This window comes from Antechinus flavipes, chromosome 2 (genome assembly GCF_016432865.1).
Source record: "Antechinus flavipes isolate AdamAnt ecotype Samford, QLD, Australia chromosome 2, AdamAnt_v2, whole genome shotgun sequence".
NCBI lineage: Eukaryota > Metazoa > Chordata > Mammalia > Dasyuromorphia > Dasyuridae > Antechinus > Antechinus flavipes.
This window is the reverse complement of record NC_067399.1, coordinates 222,807,435-222,830,572: the sequence shown is the minus strand read 5'-3', so window position 1 is coordinate 222,830,572 and position 23,138 is coordinate 222,807,435. Positions and strand designations below refer to the sequence as shown.

Here is a 23,138-nt window from a genome sequence, read left to right as displayed (position 1 = left end):
AGAAAGAAAGAAAGAAAGAAAGAAAGAAAGAAAGAAAGAAAGAAAGAAAGAGAAAGGATTATCTACTTTGAAGGAGTTATCAAAATATAAATACTCTAATGCATTGGTGTGAAGATGCTGTAAATTTATATAATAACTTTGGAAAGCAAGTTAGAATTATACAAATAAATGAACATTAAAATGTCTATACCTTTTTATTTAGGGATTCCATTGCTATGCACATGCCTTTTTTGGATCCCCAGCAGAATGCCTGGCACATGTTGTTGTTTAATCATTCAGTTATATCTGACTCTTCATGACCTCATTTGGGATTTTCTTGGTAAAGGTACTGGAGCAGTTTGCCATTTTCTTTTCTAGTTCATTTTACAGATGAGAAAACTAAGGAAATAAGGTTCAGTGACTTGTCCAAGATCACACAGCTAATAAATTTCTGAAGCCAATTCTGAACTCAGGGAAATGAGTCTACCTCACCACAGGCCTGGCACTCGGTATCCACTGTATCACTTAGCTGCTGCCTATGCTAAGAACTACTTTACAATATAATAGCCCTTGTCTTCAAAGACCTACATTCTAATGGAGGATGATAACACATAAATGAGAGCTAGAAATAATGGGAGAGCAGCACTGTGTGGGGACCGCTCAGAAGTGGAAAAGAAGTCAGATTCTGGGCAAAATGAGGTAAATGTTCATCTATGAAAGGATGCATGCCAGGTTGGAATCCAAGACTCCACTGAGGTTAGAATAGAAGCAGCCTGGTATGGAGACAATGGGACTTTACATCTATTATCTCATTTGGTCCTCAAGACAACCTTGTTCAGGAGGTGTTATTATTAAACCCTATTTAGAGATAAGAAAACTGATACATTGAAAAATTTCTTTTCAATGGTCACATAGCAAGTACTTGAGGCAATATCTGAGCTCAGGTCTTCCTGATCTCAGCACTTAGTCTACTAGATCATAATATGATTTTTCTCCTTCTCTATTGAAATTCTATCATAGAATAGTCAGTTTTCCCTAAGGTTCTCATTATTTCTGCCCCAAAAGAATTGAGTCTAGATTAGTAGTTTTCCCTGTTGTTTCCAGTATTTTCTGAAGAGTGAAATTTTTAAAAAATCAAGAATTCCTCACTTGCTCTGCTTTTGACAGAAAGTGAGCTTCAGCAGATATATAAAAGTTTCAGCCCCATCCCACTTCCTCTCCCCCTTCCCCCCCCCCCATTACTACTATATCACACTTTTGTGTTAGGTCTGAGGCCTTTTTGCTGGACTCATGATCCATTTCCTTCTGTCTAAGGGGTCTATGGCATATTACCACAGAATATCAGTTTTCTTTCTTCCTTTGTCAATTCTCAACCAAACGCTCTCTACTATGTTTCCTTGCTTTATTTCTTGCATTTTTATGCTTGAGTATACATTCTTATAGTACAGTGCTATGTCACCATCACTTTTATCTATTCTTTTCTTTTTAAGTGAAGTATATCCTTCCAGAATTATATTCCAGTCACAATTTTGATCCTACCAAATTTTAAGTATTTCTTTATGATCAAATTGGATTTTAGTCTTAAAATCTCTACTTGACTATGCATTTCTGTATCTGAAGTCTTTGATTTTCTTGACTATCTTTTTGGAAATTGTTTTTGTTTTTCACATTATGCATTCTCTATTGATATTTTTCCTTTCTTGTACTTGTTACTTTCTATGACAGCTATACAAAGACAAATATTCTCCTTCCCTTCCTTTTCCATTTAGATTTTTCTTGATTAGAGTCACAAGATGCCAGGCAAATACTTTTTTTTTTTTTTTACCAGCCCTTGTTAGGTACAATCAGTGCCTGGGCAAGAACCTTCATATCTAAGACATGGTCCCGAAATTTAAATATTTTTTCCATACATCTTCTTAACCAGTTGTTTAATTATTAAATATGCCTCTCTTCTACCTCTCTATCATAAGCTGTCAGGAATGATGGATACACTGTCCAAGCCATCACAGATGAGAATCCCCCTTTTTTTCCTTCTTGGTGAATTTTTTGGGAAGCTTTTTTCTCCATTTTTCAAGGAATACTTCATTTTATCTGATAATTTTCAGACTAAAGAGATATTTGTATTCTATTATTGTAGAGGGACTAACCTGTACTTTGTCCATTCAGAGATGCTATTTATTACTGATGGAAATAAAGACATTATACACTCTTTATGAGTCACTGCAAAATTTCCCTTGTACTCAATGATTGTTAATAAGCAAAGTCTTTCATCTTCTGCCATTTTTGTTTGTAATTGGTGCCATGACAATTGATCTGTTTCCCATGCTGAGAGCTCAGTTGCTAGGGACTCTAAAGTGGGGCTTTACTTATTTATGATTAGTCATTCTGCTTTGCTTCTCTATAGCTAATTTGCTTAGCTTCCTTTGATTTCTCTGAGTTACATAGCTTATGACAGTGTAAGGTAGGATTTGAATGTAGATTTCTCTTAATTCTAGTTTTTATCTGCTTTTTATTCTATTCCACTCTCTCCCTGTGCCATCATTATGATTCTGTGATTCTAAAGTCTCTCAAATCACTTGAGCATTGTCCTATACAGTGGATTGAAAAACAACTTGACAAATACAAAATAGGGGAGGTAATGGCTAGAAGGGAGACTAGGTCTGATAGAGTAATCCCCATAGGAGAAGCTAAGGCTGGTGAATCATTGGACTCAGGAACTCTGAGCTGAAACAAGTTAGGCCAATCTGGTGTCTACACTAAATCTAGTATCAATATAGTGAACTCTGAAAGCAGGGGGTCAACAGACTGCCTATGGAGGGTGCAAACTGTCACAGCTTGAAAATGAAGCAGGTCAAAGTTCCAGTGCTAAAAAGCAGTAGGACCAGGCCCCTGCACTTTTAGCCTGGGAAAAATAGGGAAACCCAGTCTTAAAAAAAAAATTAAAAAGTTTCTATTCTCAGATAATTAGTGCCTGAGACTTTGAGCTGGGCCCTTTTATTTAAAATGATGCTCCAATTATACATCACCAACAAAATCCAACAGCAAGAGAAACAAAGAGAAATTCCATTCAAAATAACTGTTGATGGCATAAAATATTTGGGAATCTATCTACCAAAGGAAAGTCAGGAATTATATGAGCAAAATTACAAAAAAGTTTCCACACAAATAAAGTCAGACTTAAATAATTGGAAAAATATTAAGTGCTCTTGGATAGACCAAGCAAATATAATAAAGATGACAATACTCCCTAAACTAATCTATTTATTTAGTGCTATACCAATCAGATTTCCAAGAAAATATTTTAATGATCTAGAAAAAATAACAGCAAAATTCATATGGAACAATAAAAAGTCGAGAATCTCAAGGGAATTAATGAAAAAAAATCAAATGAAGGTGGCCTAGCTGTATCTGATCTAAAATTATATTATAAAGCAGCAGTCACCAAAACCATTTGGTATTGGCTAAGAAATAGATTAGTTGATCAGTGGAAAAGGTTAGGTTCACAAGACAGAATAGTCAACTATAGCAATCTAATGTTTGACAAACCCAAAGGTCCTAACTTTTGGGATAAGAATTCATTATTTGATAAAAACTGCTGGAGCTACACCCAAAGAAAGAACACTGGGAAATGAATATAAACTGCTTGCATTTTTGTTTTTCTTCCCAGGTTATTTATTCCTTCTGAATTCAATTCTCCCTGTGCAACAAGAAAACTGTTCGGTTCTGCACACATATATTGTATCTAGGATATACTGTAACCTATTCAACATGTAAAGGACTGCTTGCTATCTGGGGGAGGGTGTGGAGGGAGGGAGGGGAAAAATCGGAACAGAAGTGAATGCAAGGGATAATGCTGTAAAAAAATTACCCTGGCATGAGTTCTAGCAATAAAAAGTTATTAAGTAAATAAATAAATAAAAGGAAATATCAAAAAAAAAAAAAAAAAGATAAAAACTGCTGGGATAACTGGAAATTAGTATGGCAGAAATTAGGCATGGACCCACACTTAACACCATATACCAAGATAAGATCAAAATGGGTCCATGATTTAGGCATAAAGAACAAGATTATAAATAAATCAGAGGAACATAGGATAGTTTATCTCTCAGACTTGTGGAGGAGAAAGAAATTTGTGACCAAAGATGAACTAGAGACCATTACTGATCACAAAATAGAAAATTTTGATTATATCAAATTAAAAAGCCTTTGTACAAACAAAACTAATGCAAACAAGATTAGAAGGGAAGCAACAAACTGGGAAAACATCTTCACAGTTAAAGGTTCTGATAAAGGCCTCATTTCCAAAATATATAGAGAATTGACTCAAATTTACAAGAAATCAAGCCATTCTCCAGTTGATAAGTGGTCAAAGGATATGAACAGACAATTTTCAGAGGATGAAATTGAAACTATTACCACTCATATGAAAGAGTGTTCCAAATCATTATTGATCAGAGAAATGCAAATTAAGACAACTCTGAGATACCACTACACACCTATCAGATTGGCTAAGATGACAAGAAAAAATAATGTTGAATGTTGGAGGGGATGCGGGAAAACTGGGACACTGATGCATTGTTGGTGGAGTTGTGAACGAATCCAACCATTCTGGAGAGCAATCTGGAATTATGTCCAAAAAGTTATCAAACTGTGCATACCCTTTGATTCAGCAGTGCTACTACTGGGCTTATACCCCAAAGAGATACTAAAGAAGGGAAAGGGACCTGTATGTGCCAAAATGTTTGTGGCAGCCCTGTTTGTAGTGGCTAGAAACTGGAAATTGAATGGATGCCCATCAATTGGAGAATGGCTGGGTAAATTGTGGTGTATGAATGTTATGGAATATTATTTCTGTAAGGAATGACCAGCAGGCTGAATACAGAGGCTTGGAGAGACTTACATGAACTGATGTTAAGTGAAATGAGCAGAACCAGGAGATCATTATACACTTCAACAACGATATTGTATGAGGATGTATTCTGATGGAAGTGGATTTCTTTGATAAAGAGACCTAATTGAGTTTCAATTGATAAATGATGGACAGAAGCAGCTACACCCAAAGAAAGAACACTGGGAAAGGAATGTGAACTATTTGCATTTTTATTTTTCTTCCCGGGTTATTTATACCTTCTGAATCCAATTCTCCCTGTGCAACAAGAGAACTGTTTGGTTCTGCAAACATATATTGTATCTAGGATATACTGCAACATATCTAACATATATAGGACTGCTTGCCATCTAGGGGAGGGAGTGGAGGGAGGGAGGGGAAAAATCAAAACAGAAGTGAGTGCAAGGGATAATGTTGTAAAAAAAATTACCCTGGCATGGATTCTGTATATATAAAGTTATTATCAAATAAAATAAAATAAAATATAAAAAAATAAAATGATGCTCCAAGAAAGTATCTGAGTAGGTAGACTTGACAACTTTTAACCCCTAATATCTGAATTAAAAATCAACATTTATTTCTTTTAAAGTTTACAAAGAAACTTCTTCACAATAATTCTATGAAGTAGGTGGTACAAGTGTTATTAATCCCCATTTGACAGGAACAAAATTTAAAAATCTCAGAAAGAGGGCATAACTTCCAGCTGCCTTTCTGTGCCATGATATAGGCTGTTCTTTCCACTCAGAATGCATTTCTTTTTCACATTTACCTCCCAGAATCCTTAGCTCCTTTCAGAACTCAGCTCAAATTTTACCTTTTTAAAAAGGCTTTTCTTGATCTTCCTTAACACCACTGTATTATTAGTAGGAATTAGTAGGAAAATCATTTATATAGCTCTTTAGAGTTTGCAAAATACTTTACAAAAATCATCTTATTTTTACTCTCACAGTGGGAGGTAAGTGCTCTTATTATCTTCACTTTTCAGATGAAGAAACTGAGGCAGACAGAGTTTAAATGATTTACTCAGAGGCACACAGCTAGTAAGCATGTGAGCTTTAATTTGAACAAGGATCTTACTGATTCCAGGTCCAGTACTTTATCCATTGGCCATAGTATGCAAGCTCTTTGAGGGAAAGGAATGTTTCATTTTTGTCTTTACATTCCAAGTACCTCGCATAATGCCTGGCACACAGGAAATATTGATTGACTAGCCAGGAGTCGTTCAACTTTTTTCTTTAAAAAAAAAATCATTTTTTTAAGGCCTGAATTCTCTCCCATTTCCTTCTCATCCTTTCCTTCACCCCCAATTAAGAAAGCTAGAAAAATAGACTCTGTCACAGGTATGTATGGTCAAGCAAAACAAATTCCCATATTATTATGTCCCCCAAAAGTCTCCTCCTGGACTTTGTATCCTTCAAAGTTGTTTGTCTTTATGCTATTGTTATAAATTGTTCTTCTGGTTCTGCTCACTTGACTTTCCATCAGTTCATCTATGTCTACTCAGGGGTCTCTACAACCATCCCCATCATTATTTCTTATAGCAAATGCCATTCAACTTCTCTCATGTTCTTTCTACTGCACCCTGATGCTTTAAAAATCATGCCCCATTAACATACAATGCAGTGTAATCATCATTGTTAAGGTCAAACTTTTAGGAGAAAGGAAAAGTAGTTACTTGGTGTTACCTTTATGAAGAAAGTAGGGACTTGAGACATCTAGTCTGTGCCCTTATCTTTAGCCAGCAATACACTAAGATCATTCAAATTAGTTTTCAGCTGCCCTTGTTTCAGTTTTTAATCCTATTTGACCACTCTGTAGCATTTGTGACACCATTGATCCACCTCCTCCTTCTGAAAATCTTTCTTCCCTAAGTTCCTTAATATTGTTCTCTACTGGTTTTCCTCCTATTTCTAGGGGCATTCCTTCACATTCTGTTTTGCTAGATCATGTCCTATGTCCCTCCACTCATGCAATTAAATGATTAATTCAAGCCTTTATTACCTCCTGCATTGATTACTGTGAAAACCTGCTTATAAATTGCCTTTCTAAACATCTCCCTACTCTAAAATACTTTTACAAAAATTTAGGTCTAACCATGTTACCCTCCTTACTCAGTATAATCCAAAAGCTTCCTGTTATCTCTAGGAACAAATACAAAATGTTCTCTTTGGCATTCTTTTTTTTCCCTAATAAATGTATTTATTTTTAATACTCATTGCTTTATGAATCATGTTGGGAGAAAAAAAATCAGAGCAAAAGGGAAAAAAACATGCGAGAGAGTTAAAAAAAAAAAAACAGAAAAAAAGAAGTGAACATAGCATGTGTTGATTTACATTCAATCTCCTTAGTTCTTTTTCTGGATGGAGATGGCATTTTCTATCCAGAGTCTATTGGGATTGGTTTGGATCACTGAACTACTGAGAAGAATCAAGTCTTTCATAGTTGATCATCACACACTTTTGCTGTTATTGTGTATAATGCATTCCTGGTTCTGCCTATTTACCTCAGAATCAGTTCATATAAATCTTCCCAGGCCTTTTTAAAATCAGCTTGTTCATAATTTTTTATAGAAATAATTTTCCATTATCTTCATATACCACAACTTGTTCAGCCATTCCCCAATTGACAGGCATCTATTCATTTTCCAATTCTTTGCTACCACAAAAAGAGTTGCTTACAAACATTTTTGTACATGTGGGTCTTTTCCCCTTCTTTAAGATTTCCTTGGAATACAGACCAGTAATGGCACTGCTGGATCAAAAGGTATGCACAGTTTTAGAGCATTTGGGGCATAGTTCCAGATTGCACTCCAGAATGGTTGGATCATTTCACAATTTCAGCAACAATGCATGAGTGTCCCAGTTTTTCCACATCTCCTCCAATATTTGTCATTATCTTTTCCTGTCATCTTGGTCAATCTGAGAGGTGTGAGGAGGTGGTACCTCAGAGTTGTTTTAATTTGCATTAAATTAAATACAATTTAATTTAATATCTGAATTAAAAGTCAACATTTATCTATTTCTTTTAAAGTTTACAATGAAATTTCTTCACAATAATTCTATCAAGGAGGTGGTAGAAGTGTTATTAATCCCCATTTGACAGGAACAAAACTAATTTATTTTTTTAACATTGTGTGTTTTTTCTTTTTTAAAAAAATCAATTTTTTTTAGGCATGAATTCTCTCTCATTTTCTTCTCATCCTTTCCTTCACCCCCAATTAAGAAAGCTAGAAAAATAGATTCTGTCACAAGTATGTATAGTCAAGCAAAACAAATTCCCATATCATGTCCCCCAAAAGTCTCACCCTGGACTTTGAATCCTTTCCTTCTCTATTAGATAGACAACATGTTTGCTCATGAGTACTTTGGAATTGTGATGGTCACTGTACTGACCAGAGTACCTAAGTCTTTCAAAGTTGTTTATCTTTATGACATTGTTATAAATTGTTTTTCTGGTTCTGCTCACTTCTAATTCTTTAAAATAAGTTTTTGGCAGTTTTATTGGCATGGCACTAAAAAAGTAGATCAATTTAGGCAGAATTGTCATTTTCATTATATTAGCTCAGCCTATCCATGAGCAATTGATATTTTTCCAATACTATGTAAACTATTTGGAAAAACAAGTAAAGGAGTACTGCCAAATTCTTTCTATAACACAAATATGGTACTGATACCTAAACCAGGAAGAGCCAAAACAAAGAAAGAAAATCATAGACCAATTCCCTTAATGAATAGTGTTGCAAAAAAAATTAAATAAAATATTAGCAAAGAGATTACAGCCACTTATTAGCAGGATAATACATTATCACCAAGTGGAATTTATATCAGGAATAAAGGGCTGGTTTAATATCGAGAAAACAATTACCATAACTGACCATATCAATAATGAAACCAACAGAAATTATATGATAATCTCAATAGATGCAGAAAAAGCTTTTGACAAAATACAGCACCCATTCCTAATAAAAAATCATTAGAGAGCATAGGAATAGAGGGAGATTTCCTTAAAGTAATAAACAGGCTCTATCTAAAACCAACAGCAAGCATTATTTGTAATGGAGAGAAGCTGGACACATTCTCAGTAAGATCAGGGGTGAAACAAAGCTGCCCATTATCACCACTATTATTCAACATCGTACTAGAAATGTTGACTTTGGTAATAAGAAAAGAAAAAAAAATTAAAGGAATTAGAATAAGCAATGAGGAAGTAAAACTATTACTTTTTGCAGATGATAGGATGACATATTTGAGGAATACTAGAAAATTAACCCAAAATCTCCTGGAAACAATGAACAACTTTAACAAAGTTGCAAAAAACCCACACAAATCATTAGCATTTCTATATATTACTGACAAAGACCATCAGCAAAAGATAGAAAGAGAAATTCTTTTGATTTAAAATAATTATGGACAGAATAAAATATTTTGGGGCTACCTGCCAAGATCAATCCAAGAATTATATGAACACAAATACAAAACACTTCTTACACAAATACAGTTAGATCTAAACAATTGAGAAAATATCAAGTGCTTTCTTTGACATTCAAAGTCCTTTATAATCTAACCCCCTCTTATTTTCCCAGTCTTTTTAGACCTTTCTGCCAAAAGATATTCTTCGATTCATGATATTAGCCTCCAAGCTGTTCCACAAACAAGACATTCTTTCTTTCTTTTTTTAAAAAAATTTTTAATAGCTTTTTATTTACAAGTTATATGCATGGGTAATTTTACAGCATTGACAATTGCCAAATCTTTTGTTCTGATTTTTCCTCTCCTTTCCCTTACCCCGTCCCCTAGATGGCAGGATGATCAATACATGTTAAATATGTTAAAGTATAAATTAAATACAAAATAATTATACAAAGACATTATTTCTTAACTCAGTATATTTTTCTGACTGTTTCCCATACCTACAACATTTTCTCTCCTCTGTTCCATCTACTGACCTCATTGGCTTCCTTTAAGTACCAACTAAAATCCCATCTTCTATAGGAAACCTTCCCAAACTCCTTTTAATTCTAGTTCTTTCCTCCTTTAATTATTTACTTTTTATCCTGTATATAACTTACTTTGTATATATTTGTTTGTATGATTCCTTCATTAGATCAAAACTCCTTGAGATCAGGGACAGTCTTTTGCTTGTTTTTGTATTTCTAGTGCTTAGCACAGTTCCTGTCACATATTAGGCACTTAAGAAATGTTTGCTGAATTGAATTAAATGGTAAAAGATAAAAAGAATTATAAGACATTCATATATATCATAATTGTTCAGCCAATGAAAGACCTCAGAACTTGTCTAAAAAGGCAAACAAATATGATTTTAAATGTCTAATGATGAAATACATTCCCATCTCTTGGCAGAGAAGTGATGGTGAAATAGTGATGCAGGGTAAGACATATGTTTTCAGACCTGGACGATGTATTATTCAACTATACATATCTGTTACCAGGAAAGACTTCTCTTAGGACTGAGGAAGAAAGCATAAGGTCATGTTTAATGGCAGATATGAAACCTATGATCTTATTGTCATGAAAAACACTCTTTATAAACCCAAATCAGCACCTTCTCTGCAAATTTAATTCAAAGAGGATTATCTATGGGTTGCAACATCATATGAGGTCATTAACTGAAGATGGGGGTCATGAAATTATGATTTGTTATCAGTAGATATTTGATCTGTATATCTATTTTACATACTTATTTACCCAGGATCAAGTAAAAATTTCTTGGGAGAAAAGGAGATGCAAATGAAAAAAGTTTAAGAAGCCCTGATCTAAAACACTGAGATCACACAGAAAGGACTTGAATCCACATCCTCCTGGCTACTTGGACAACTCCATCCACTGCAACTTAGCTGCATTTGTTGATGGATATGTCTTTCTCTGGCAAAAAAAAAAAAAGCATCAACAAAACATTTAAAAATTTTTAGAAAACCAAAATGAGCTGAAGATGGTAGAAACAAAAAGAGTAGTTTTATTATAATTTCATTAAATTTAAATATATACATATATATACATATACACATACTAAGATAGATATATCTGCTTAAAAAACAAACTATATAATAGAAATTCACTGTTTCTTACACAATTTTAAAATTCATTTTTATATATTAAAATATTTGTGTTTGTTAATAACTATTGGTTTAAAAAAAAATTAGATATATAAGACCCAGTCCTTGCCTTTTAATCGAGGGGACAAGACTAATATACAAAACAATAGTGACAAATATGATATTGAAAGGAAAAAATCTTCATCGAGCCTTCATACTAAAAAAATCAGATAGCAAAAGAAGTGTATTATTACATACAAATCATACTCATTAAAGGGGCCCAGCCCTGAGCTCAGGCCTCATTTAACATTTTAAAGACAAACTTTTGTTAACAAAAGAGTTTAATTCTGATGGTTTGAATTTACAAAAGAAGATAGGCTAGTATTGTATCAGCGTTCAGTTTACAATCCAGGTAGGATGCTTATTTGTAGAAAGGAACAAGGTATGACTGTTACTCTTGGCCAGAAATGTAGGGCAGCTTCCCAATGAAAGGACTGTCACATATACATGTGAAGCCTTTTTCATGTATATTTCTAAAGGGGTTGAAAATCACGGATACAATTGGATTTACATGGTGGTAATGGATAATTTCTTCAAAATGACATTACATATAGTTGTATGTTAAAGTATATGGTACTACAATTTTGAGTTGTATTAAATCACATTATAATATCAAAATCTTAATATCAGAAATCATCCTAGAAACGACCTTATGAGGTATGCAGTGTAAGTATGTTATCATCATTTTACAGATGAGAATACCATCATCTCTTCCACATTGTGGAGTGTTAGGAGAATGGCATTTCCCTGATTTGGAAAATCTGCAAAAAAATTTATGGCCCTCCCTTCATACTAAAGGAAAAAGTCTGATTTTTTTTTTCCTATGGGGTGTTTACAATACTGTATATTTATTTTATATATTTCTGAGTTTCTAAACATTTTCTGTCATCTGCTGGCTTTCATGTGTTGTCTGAGGTTTCTGCAAAACTTCCCCAAAATGTCCATTTAGTTTCTTATGCAGACCTGTGATACATTGAAACAGTAAAGGGAAAAGTTGCAATGTGGAAGAGATAACCTTTCTCACAAAGCAGAAGTGACCAAGGTCATGGAGGTAGAAGGAGCATTTCCAAGGTCAGAATTTAGCTCTTCTGACTATTTCTATTATTCCTACCAGACCAAACTAGAAATTCAGAGAGGAGGGATGAGCTTGAGAGATGAGATTTGACAGGGGACTTGAAAAGTAAATAGAGTTTCCACAAGCAGTGAGGAGCAGGGTGGGCATTCAAAGCACAGAGAGAAGAATCAGCATGATAACCAAAGGACACCAAAGTAGCCAAGTTGAGAAAAGAGAGGTTGCATGATGGGAGATTCTGCTAATTTCTACTAAAAAGCTGATGCTTTTTTTTTTCTTCTAGTGACTACAATCCACACTGCTTTAGGAAACAATTCCTGGGAGGAACAGACATGGTCAGAGGTGAGGGCTTCTAGGATACACAAGGGTAAAAGCAAGTCTTACTTCAAATCAATATTCTTCTTCTTGGGTCAATAAAGATTTTTAAATTTCAGTAATTTATTTTATTCAGACCTGGTGATGGCAGAATCATCTTTGTCATTTGGTACTTACCCTTCCTGATACCCTCTCATTGAGGGGGCAACTTCCATGAGCATCCAAAAAGAATTAGTGAATGTCTCTAGTATCCTTTGAATCTTGAAACAAATAGTGATATATTCATATGCATCTGGGTTAAGTCTTCCAGAATATCCCCAAGGCAAGCACCTGGACTATCAATTCTATCTCTGTATGTAATCAGCAATTGGAGGGAGATTGACTCCAAAACATATTCATGTAAGAATTTCAACTATTTGTATATTTTCCCCAATAATGCATTGTCCCTTATATCCTTGTAGCTTTGATACATGTAGTATCGAATTTTGATACATGTAGTTTTGATGTATGAAAATACACAATTTTCTCTCTCAAAATAGTTCCTCATCTACAACTGGTCTTTTATGGTTGAAACAATATCAGAAATTACTTGAAACAGCCACAAAACAAAGCATTTATTAATTTCTTCCAAAATATCAGGTACAATACTAGATACAGGAATAGAGAGGCATGCACTCAGGGGCTTTATATTCTTTTGGGAAATATAGCATTCATCTATCCATCCATTGACTACTAATTATGAAAAGTCCACCATATGCCAGACTCTTAAATTTTTCGATGCTGGGGACTCAATGACAAAGCAAAACAGCCTCTACCCTCAGGGAGCATACTTGCTAAAGTTAGGGATGGGGGATGAACAACATGATCAGAGATTATTAGACACAAAATATATACAAAATTAATACTTGGTATTAAGGGAGGGACAAGGCATTAATAATGTTGCAAAAGCTTGGCAAAAATAACAATAGCACTTCTATAATAGCTCGCTAAGTTTTGCAAAATATTATACACATACAATTTTATTTGACCTTCACTTAAGAAATATGTGCTTCAACTATCTATATTTTATAGATGAGGAAGATAAGGTGGAGAAAAAGTATAGTGACTTTCTCAGAGTCATACAGCTATTAAGAATCAGAGACAGGATTTGAACTCAGGTTTTCCTGAATCTAAGTGCAGCCCTCTGTCTACTAAGTCATCTAAAAAAAAAAATTATCATCATGAGGACTCAAATGCTGTTCCAGCCTGTTCCAATGTACTTGCCCAATCTTCTTGTAGGGAGAACACTTATAGACTATAGCTACATCAGATCTTGAGTTCCCAGGGTTTATCCAATAGCAGAAGTAACTTGCTCACATGACTTCTCCTCCAGCAATAAAGACCAGTGAATAAAGTATTTTAGATTTGATCTTCCTCCTGCCCCATATACTTTCCCCCAGGGTAGTGCTCTGAGCACCACTAACAAGTCTTAAGAGCATATATTCTCTGCCAATATAAGAATGGGGTACACAGTAGGCAACTACAACTTCTGGAGAGGAGAATGTAGTCATTCTTTGTATACTTTTGTATGTGATTTCCAAATAAATGCTATCACTATTTCTGCAGCTCCTGAAGAATATTCCATTTCCCTGTAGACCGGAGGAGATATCATCTAATCCTCCATCAGAATCAGGTTGGTGCTTGAAGGTTATAGTAGGGTGGGCTATTGATTTTTCCCCTGATATTTTATCAATTTGTCCTGAAAAAAATCTAGCTTTTAAATTTCTTGGATGCTACAGCCCATGCTTCTCTGCTATTTATTTTTCTATACAGAGCAATTAATCAAGGCTAAATGAGGATTGAGGTTTCAAATATGTTGATGAGTTGGGGAATGTCTACCCCAAGCATGTGAAGACTTTCCTTAGTGGAATGGGCAAATGAAAACAATTTGGCCATGAAAGTGGCTGAAGCTTAGAGCTTAGTCAGACATCTTGTAATGCCGGAGAAACTGAGGCAGGAGAGAGATTAGAAAGTTTTTAATATTTTGTTAATGGGAGAATAAGATTGACTGAACAGGACTCTCGTCTCTCAAATTATCCAGTGCTGAATGGGAGAATCTCTAACCTTTAAGTACCTTTGGAGACAAAGAAGAGGGAAAGCACGGGAAAGTCTCTGTCAAGCTAGAAGAGGGCATAAACCAAAAAAAAAAAAAAAAAAAAAACAACAACCCAGAGACAGGATGTCTGAATACACAGAGATAAAGATGTCAGTGAAATATCTTGGAATATTTTAGAGGGATATTGTGAATTCTTGAGGACAGAAAAGAATCAGAAGGTCTACTCTCTTGTTTATCTTGCTTGGGCTAACAATTTATAACTTAAGAGTAATTGGCCCTCAGCCTTAATGGACCAGAGGGAGATTTACAGCTTAGGGGAGTAATTAGGGAGTCTGAGATAAGGGAAATTTGTACAAGGAAACTGAGTCAGGACAGTTAAAGAGAACTGTGGCATAACATTCTTTGATAGCAAGGTTGTCCTCTGCATCCTCAATCATTGCCAGTCATCTATCTTGACTTTCATCTTGCTATTAGGCTTCAATGACTGAGGAAAAGAGTGAGACTGATGACTCTGTGCAATTCTACCATATTTAAATCCACTTTATGCTCAAGTCAAGACCAATCATCTGTTATTTTATCCAAACATATGTCAATGGTCCTCTTAGGAAACGAAAGGCAAACAACAGTTATCAAGGCAGTTACCCAAGACTACCACTGAAAGAACTAAACTAGCATGAACCATTTAGCTTTTGACCTGGATGTGGAATCTTATTTAGCTTTCCTTTCTATAAATTGAAAATCACTGAAATTTTTGAAATCATTTACTATGTTCTATACCAGTGGTTTCCAGTTTTCAAAAACTTTTTGCTCTTGAGACCTCTTTATACTATTAAAAATTATTGAGGATTCCCTAAGAGTTTTTAAAAAATTTATGTGGAATATATCTATTGATATTTTCTATATTAGAAATTAAAATGTCTTATTATTATGAAAATGGGTATTCCTCAGACCACACAATGCAGTCACCTCCAAATGTATGTGGGATAAGGAGCGACGATCTCCTCTTGACTGCTTCAAGCTGGCAAGGGTCGTAGAGATTTTGGGGGTTCATGCCAGGAGGTCAGGTGTGAGGTGTGGGGTTTGGGGATGGCAGCAGGGCATCTAAGGGGTATTTGTCCCAATCAGTCGTCCCCAGTCAGTCGTCCCATGTTTTCCAGGCTGAAGGGCAGTTGAGGATCCAAAGTTTGAAGTCTAGAAAAAATAGATGTCAGGAGCAGGTTAAAACTGGGGTGTCATTCAGGGTTGAGATGGTGATATTCGGGGGAATGGGGCCTCGAGCAGGAAATGCATCAGGTCCCTTCTGTGGGCTGCTTGTAAGAATGCTGATGGCCCATCTAACAATCAAAGAGAAGTAGGAGAAAATGCTGGGAGCAAAAGATTCTTTGTCTATAGTACAAGGTGTTAAGTAGTTAAGGGTTTAACCCCATTCACTCTAATTTCCAGGAAAGCTAATTTCTCCAGGAGTTGGTTCAGAGTGTGGACTCAGAAATCAGAATAAAATGGAGGCCTTGATATCTAGTCAAGATAAGAAAGCAGTTTAAGCTAACGGTGCTGCTTTTGTTTAAAAATAATGAAGTTGGCTCCTCAATAAGCAAAGATCCTGAGCCTTCCCTCCTATCATTCCCCTCTTATGGGGGAGGGGTGGAAGGGGTCAGAGGGAGTGCAAAGTATCAGTGCTGCCCACCCCTGAGGTGTTCGGACTGTCATGGGATAAACAGGGCCAGACCCCAATTTCCTACCAGGGAGCAGGACGCTGGGGGGGGCCAGTTCAGCCTCTGTGGTGTTCGCTGACGTAGTTCCTCCTGCAGATCGACAAAGTTTCTTTGTCTCACCTTCCTAGAGCCGTCTGGAGAAGGGCACTGTAGAAGGGAAAAGTTTGGGGCTTCAATTCATTCTCCTTTAAGTTGTCTCTTAATGCAGAGACACACTGGGCTTGAGAAAAATACCTACATTTTAACACTAGAACTCTGAATAGATTAGCAGAATTCCTAATCTCTCTCTCCACCCACCTACACTCCGGACAAGTCCATTCTTAAAAGCGGTTCTTTTCTCTTTCAAATCCTGGGACGGATACTATATCTCTGCCCTCAGGCAAGAAACTTGCCGGGACACTAGTCTCTTTCAAAGCTGGAAAAAAAAAAAACCTCTCAGCCTAAAGGGAGACCTGGGACCCACCACCCCAACTTCCAAACAGCTGTTGGTTTCCCTTTAACTCTCTAATCTGAGACTCAGGTCTTTTTTCCTCAGGGCAACTTCTGCCTCCTGAAAAGACACCCAGAGCAGAGGTGCCTTTTTAATACAAATCTCCCCCAGACTTAGGCCTCTAGGTGCCCCAGAAACTGTTCGAAGAGACCCCAGTCTCTGTCCTGAGTTCGAACAGGTGTTATGGGGATTGGAAGTAAGGTTAAAATCTAGTCTAGTTAAGAAAGTAGGTGAGAGTAAAGAGAAGGGGCACTGGAAACCATATTTCAGTGGACAGAAGCTCCTTGGGGTGCCCAGCATAGGGCCGGCATGTTTGGAACCTCTGCAAAGAGAGGATTTTAGGTTTTGGCTACAAGCTGAAGGGGGCTCATGGGTGGAGTCCCAGGTTGGCTCCTTAATGGGTTTCCGCTAGTGTTAGAATTTGAATTGAATTCCTTGGGTTTCAGGACTGAGCCGACCCCACCTAGATAACAAAGATGAAACTGTTTGTGCTGGGGGTGGAGTCCCCTCACTGAGGCAGAGTTAAAAGAGGTTTTCTCCTTTAAGGATTATCAGTTTGGGGATTCTCTCATCAGATTCTACTTAGCAATGTTGACTCTACTCTTCCTAAATGGGATGTTTGCCTTCACAGTGCATACTCTGAGAATTTCTGACATCAAAGTTGTCGGGGCCATTGGGAACCTAGAAACTGTAAGTACTTAAAGCAATTTGGAGAAGGATTCAAGATTTAGAATGAATAACTCAGGCTATAAAACCGAAACATCAAGCATTGAAAAATGGAGTTGGTGAGACTTTGGTCCAGTCCAGACACATAATGACCTTTTATGTGACCTTGGGTAATTGCTTAATTTCTCTGAACCTCATTTTTCTCATCTGTAAATTGAGGACATGAAGACCTGTAAGGTCCTTTTCAGTTCTAAAATCCATGGTCATAAGAAAGGAAAGCAATGTGTGTGATTTAGAAAAGACTGGGATACCTGCTGTCTAAATAAAAGGAAACCTCTCCAGTTCTTTTAATTTAAGTCTACAGTCTAGATAGGTCTGTAGTTTCTTCATTGTCTTGATTGTTTTCTCTCTGAAAATGCTCTAGGTTGTCAATATCCTTTCTAAAATATGAACTGAATAAAATGTTAACTATGTGGACTGACTAGGGCAGAGTACTGGGGAATAATCACATTCACTGTTCTGGAAATTATGCATCCTGATGCATTCTATTTTTTTATTATAGCTTTTTATTTACAAGATATATGCATGGGTAATTTTTCAGCATTGACAACTGCAAGAACTTTTGTTCCAATTTTTCCTCTTCTTCCCCCCCACTCCCTCCCCCAGATGGCAGGTTGACCAATACATGTTAAAATGCTAAAGTATAAGTTAAATACAATATAAGCATACATGTCCAAACAGTTATTTTTGCTGTACAAAAGAATCGGACTTTGGAATAGTGTACCATTAGCCTGTGAAGGAAATCAAAAGTGCAGGCAAACTAAAATAGAAGAATTGGGAATTCTATGTAATGGGTCTTAGTAATCTCCTAGAATTCTTTCGCTGGGTGTAGCTGGTTCAGTTCATTACTGCTCTATCGGAATTGATTTGGTTCATCTCATTGTTGAAAAGGACCACATCCATCAGAATTGATCATCATATAGTATTGTTGTTGAAGTATATAATGATCTTCTGGTCCTGCTCATTTCACTCAGCATCAGTTCATATAAGTCTCTCCAGGCCTTTCTGAAATTATCCTGTTGGCTGTTTCTTACTGAACAATAATAATCCATATTATTCATCACAATTTATTCAGCCATTCTCCAATTGATGGGCATCCACTCAGTTTCCAGTTTCTGGCTACTACAAAGAGACCTGCCATAAACATTCTTGCACATGTGGGTCCCTTTCCCTTCTTTAAAATCTCTTTGGAATATAAGCCCAGTAGTAACACTGCTGGATCAAAGGGTATACACAGTTTGATAACTTTTTGAGCATAGTTCCAGTTCCACCAACAATATATCCTGATGTATTCTTAAAAGGCGATAGGGTTTGAGGCTACTGTATTTCATTGTTGATTTATATTGATCCTGCAATCCATTTAAGTCCCTAGATTTTTTATTTTATTTTCTATTTTTTTGAGATTGAATCTCTCCATCTTATGGCTTTATTCCACTATTGAATCACCTGGAAGCTTTAATCTGCTCCATTTCAGATCTGAACCATTTTGTTCTTCTTTAGGGCAGTCTAGGAGCCCCCTGCTCAGGTTTTCAGTATTGCTCTAGATTTAGTGTCAATGGACACTTCATTGGCTTTAGTGCTATAGAAGCTCAAAGCTCTTGAGCTCAGTAACTCCATCTTCAATACCTGCAGTAGCAGAGATTATAAGCATGTACAGCTAGTTTCTGTCTCTTAACCATGCCTCCCCCATTTTGTATTTATCAAGTTGGTTTGAGGTCAAATGTACAGGAAAATGCATAAGCATCTGTGGATATTAATCAAGAATCATAAAATATTAGCGAAACCTTAGAAGTCTAGGGCTCTCTCCTTTTGGGAGGAAGGAAGTGGGGGAGCAAGGAAACTGAATCCAAGAGAGAGGAAGTCACCTGCTCAAGGTCACATAGAGAGTAAATGATAGTCAGGATTTACGGGATCCTAGATTTTGAACTAGAAAGGACCTCAGAAGTCATCCAGTCAAATCCTTTCATTTTACAGATGAGGAAACTGAGGCTCAGAGAGGAGAAATATCTTCATCTTGCCTGATGTCTCAAATCATACAAATGACATCCTAAACAAGCACCTAAAGTCACACACGTGGTAAATGGTAGGGCAAAGATTTGAACCCAGATCCTCCAACTCCAAAGCCAGTATACATTTCAATGTATTCTTTTTATCATATTCCAAACTATGAGAAAGAGATAACCAACAGAAAATTTAGAAAATTTCCATTAAATAGAATGAAAGCTGACAGCTTCTGGACCCTTACTTCATGCTAAGGAATGGAAGATAAATGTGCATCTCTAGGCATGTATATATGTATGTGTGTATATACACACACAGAATCTCTCACACACATATAATGAGAGACAGAATGAATGAACACTGGCAGTTTATAGCTTTAATATATGTGTGTGTGAAAGAGAGAACCCTGGAAGTTTATAAATATATATGTATGTGCCCATACATAAATATATGTGGGGGAGATAGAGAAAGAGAATAGTTGAAGTTTCTAAATATATATATGCACCTATATATAATATAAATGTGGAGTGAGACAATGAATGAACAAACATAAAATAAAAGCGAGAATTAACACTGGAAGTTTATAAATAATACATGTATACATCTCTCTCTCTCTCTCTCTCTCTCTCTCTCTCTCTCTCTCTCTCTCTCTCTATATATATATATATATATATATATATATATGGAAAAGAGACAGGGAGACCGAGAGAGTGAACATTGGAAGTTTATAAATATGTATATACATGCACAAATACATGCATCCTCATATAAATATATAGATATAGATGTAGAGAGAGAATGAACGAACACTGGAAGAACAATGGAATGTACACACACACACACACACACACACATATATATATAAAATGAGAGAAAATGAATGAACACTGGAAATTTATAAAAACATATACACACAGACATATGTATGTGTGTATATATAGAAAATATATACACATATTTGCAGTTGTTTTTAGGCTGCTGGGGTTGTGGAGGATGGGGAAAATGGAAAAAATAGAGATTGAAATAATTCAAAGGGAAAGGGTTTTGTGTAAAAGATTTAATTTTCCAAAGCCATTTGTGAATAATACTGGAGCCCAGAATTTGCTACTAGACTCTGGTTGTATATTTTCCCACCATGTCAGAGTAACCTCAAGCAGGAAGAACAGTTTTCTAAAACCCAGCTCATTCTACTTCAGCCAGTATAGGAAGTTCCTCCTACTACCCCCACCCTACAAGGTCTCTGGAAAGGAAGGAGAGCAGTTCCCTCTCCCCTGTTGTTCTTGAGCCCGCCTGAGCTGACAGCTCTTGTCAATCAGGCCCCCTTCCTCCCTGTTGGAGCCTGGGGGCTGTCATCTCCACTCAATGGAACAGCTAGCTCCCCAGTGACTCTCCCAGCTAAACCAGAACTGGAATCTTTAAAGGGGAACTGAAGGTTGCCTTAGCCTTCAGGTACCCACCTGAAGCCGAAGCCAAAGCCTGTTCTTGGTTTCTGCCTCTGTCAAGCCCTGAGGGGAGGGCTGAGGCAAGGACCTTCATGCTCATCAGAAGTCATAACCAGCTCTGGTCAGACCTGAGGCCTGAAAGACTTTGAATCTAGCTCTAAAGAAATCAAGCTGAAGAAAAGTATGCTTTAAAAAAATATAGAGAGGACTGTAACCTTTTTTTTAAAAAGTTACAATCGCTTCACTTTGGTGAAGAGATTGGTATGAATCAGTCAGTCAATGAGCATTTATTAATTCAAAAAAAATTTTTTTTTAAATTTTGCTGAGGCAATTGAGGTTAAGTGACTTGCCTAGGGTCACACAGCTAGGAAGTGTTAAGTGTCTGAGACCAGATCTGAACTTGGATCCTCCTGACTTCAGGGCTGGTACTCTTTCCATTGCACCACCTAGCAGCCCCTCAATGAGCATTTATTAAGCACCTACTGTGTATCAGACACTGAACCTCAGAAGCATTGAGGATACAAAAAAAAAATCATAGGATCTTAGGATCTGAAGGGACCTAAGAGACTATATCCATGTATACCTGAATATAAAAATCCTCTCTCAAATATATCTGATTTATGAGCAAAGTTTAAGGCATATAGTATTCAATGAACCCTTGTTTCCTGATTGTTTGAGACAGCTTTGGTATATCGAAGCCAGCAAGAGGAAGGGAGGGAGTCATTCAAGATTACAAGCTAATTAGCAGTGGCAAAGCCAGGATTAGAATCCTGACCTCCTGATTTCCAGTCTTTTTTCCATTCTTTAATCTTTCTGCTACTTCCCCCAGGTGTCTAGGAAGGGAAGGCAGATGGCAATTTCTTTCCTTCCTCCTACTGATCCTTTCCAGGATGCCAGAGGTTTTTGCCCTTCCTTTGGAAGCTGGTTGAATTCTTAGGAGGAGTTGAGGCTTTGAATTTGTCTCTGTATGACTTTTGCAATCCTTTAATGGGATGATTCATCTCCTGTTTCTTTTCCAGACCCCAGAAGCTGGGATGGTCCTGAAAGAGCAAAAATGGTAACTGGGAATTATTGTTGCTATATTGTGACAATTGAGTGACAATTGCTATTGCTACCCAAGATGATGGGCACAGGACTCATACTATATTGGGGGTGTTATCACCAGACAGAATTGGGGTCAGCCTATTGGGGTCAGAGAAGTGACAAATGGGGGAAGGGGAAGGACTGGATCTAGAAAATGAACAGAATCATAGGATTCCAGAGTTAGTAGATATCTCAAAGATCCGTCTGGCATTGCCCATGCCTGAACAAGAATTCCTACTATCTACATATCTGGCAAATGTTCAAACCTCCAGAGAGGGAGAATCCACTACTTCCTGAGTCAGACCAGTCCATTAGGGGCAACTCTAGTTGTTAGGAAATTTTTCTTGATAAGTCTATGTTTGTCTCTTTTCAATTACTATTAATTTCTCTTGGCCCTGACCTCTGGAGCTAAGCACAAGACAGAGCATAATTCCATATAGCTGCCCTTCAGATATAAGTACAGTGTGTGGTCTGATTAGGGCAGAAATCAGGAGAACTATCATGTCCTTATTACTAGAAGCCATGACATGTCAAGAACATCATATTATCCCCATTTGATAAATGAAAGAATTGAGACTGAGAAGTTGTCTCTGATCCATGATCACACAAATAACAGTACAAATAGCTAACATTTAAATATAGTTTTAAGGTTTACAAAGTACTTTATATATATCTCATTGCTATTCAGTATTGCATTAGGATGGCTGTTCTACCAGACTGTTGACTTATATTAAGCTTGTAGTACACTGAAAACCTCAGATCTTTTTTTTTTTTTTTGAATTTCTGTCTAAACATATTTCTTCCATCTTGTAATTGTGGAGTCTATTTTTCTTTATTAAAGCTTTTTATTTTCAAAAATATAATTTTCCACATTGACCCCTGCAAAACTTTTGTGTTCCAATTTTTCCCCTTCCCCCGTCTCCTAGATGGCAAGTAATCCAATATATGTTAAACTTGATAAAAATATACATTAAATCCAATATATGCATGAAGTAATTTCTTTAATCTAAATGGAATACTTTACATTTATTTCTATTAAATTTATTATCTTTAACTCAATTTTCCAAGCTGTCAGGATCTATCTCCTGATCCCATCATCCGTCATCTGCGAATCTGATAAGAATGCTATCTAGGATTTTATTCAAGTCATTATTAAAAATCAAGCAAATGCCTTCTTAATACTTTCCTGGGAGAATATAGCTAATTCTCTGACTCTAGACACA

The 23,138-nt window shown here is 36.3% G+C and overlaps 1 protein-coding gene across 1 annotated transcript in view; it reads left to right on the top strand.

Moving 5' to 3' along the window:
- The window catches only part of PLB1 (phospholipase B1), a 214,184-nt gene that overhangs the window by 17,712 nt on the left and 173,334 nt on the right, over nt 1-23,138 (top strand). Inside the window, exons 2-5 of the mRNA XM_051976223.1 lie at nt 12,335-12,393; nt 13,972-14,038; nt 17,295-17,353; nt 21,852-21,889. Of these exons, the coding sequence (XP_051832183.1) occupies nt 12,335-12,393; nt 13,972-14,038; nt 17,295-17,353; nt 21,852-21,889 (223 nt within the window). The remainder of the gene's footprint in view (nt 1-12,334; nt 12,394-13,971; nt 14,039-17,294; nt 17,354-21,851; nt 21,890-23,138) is intronic.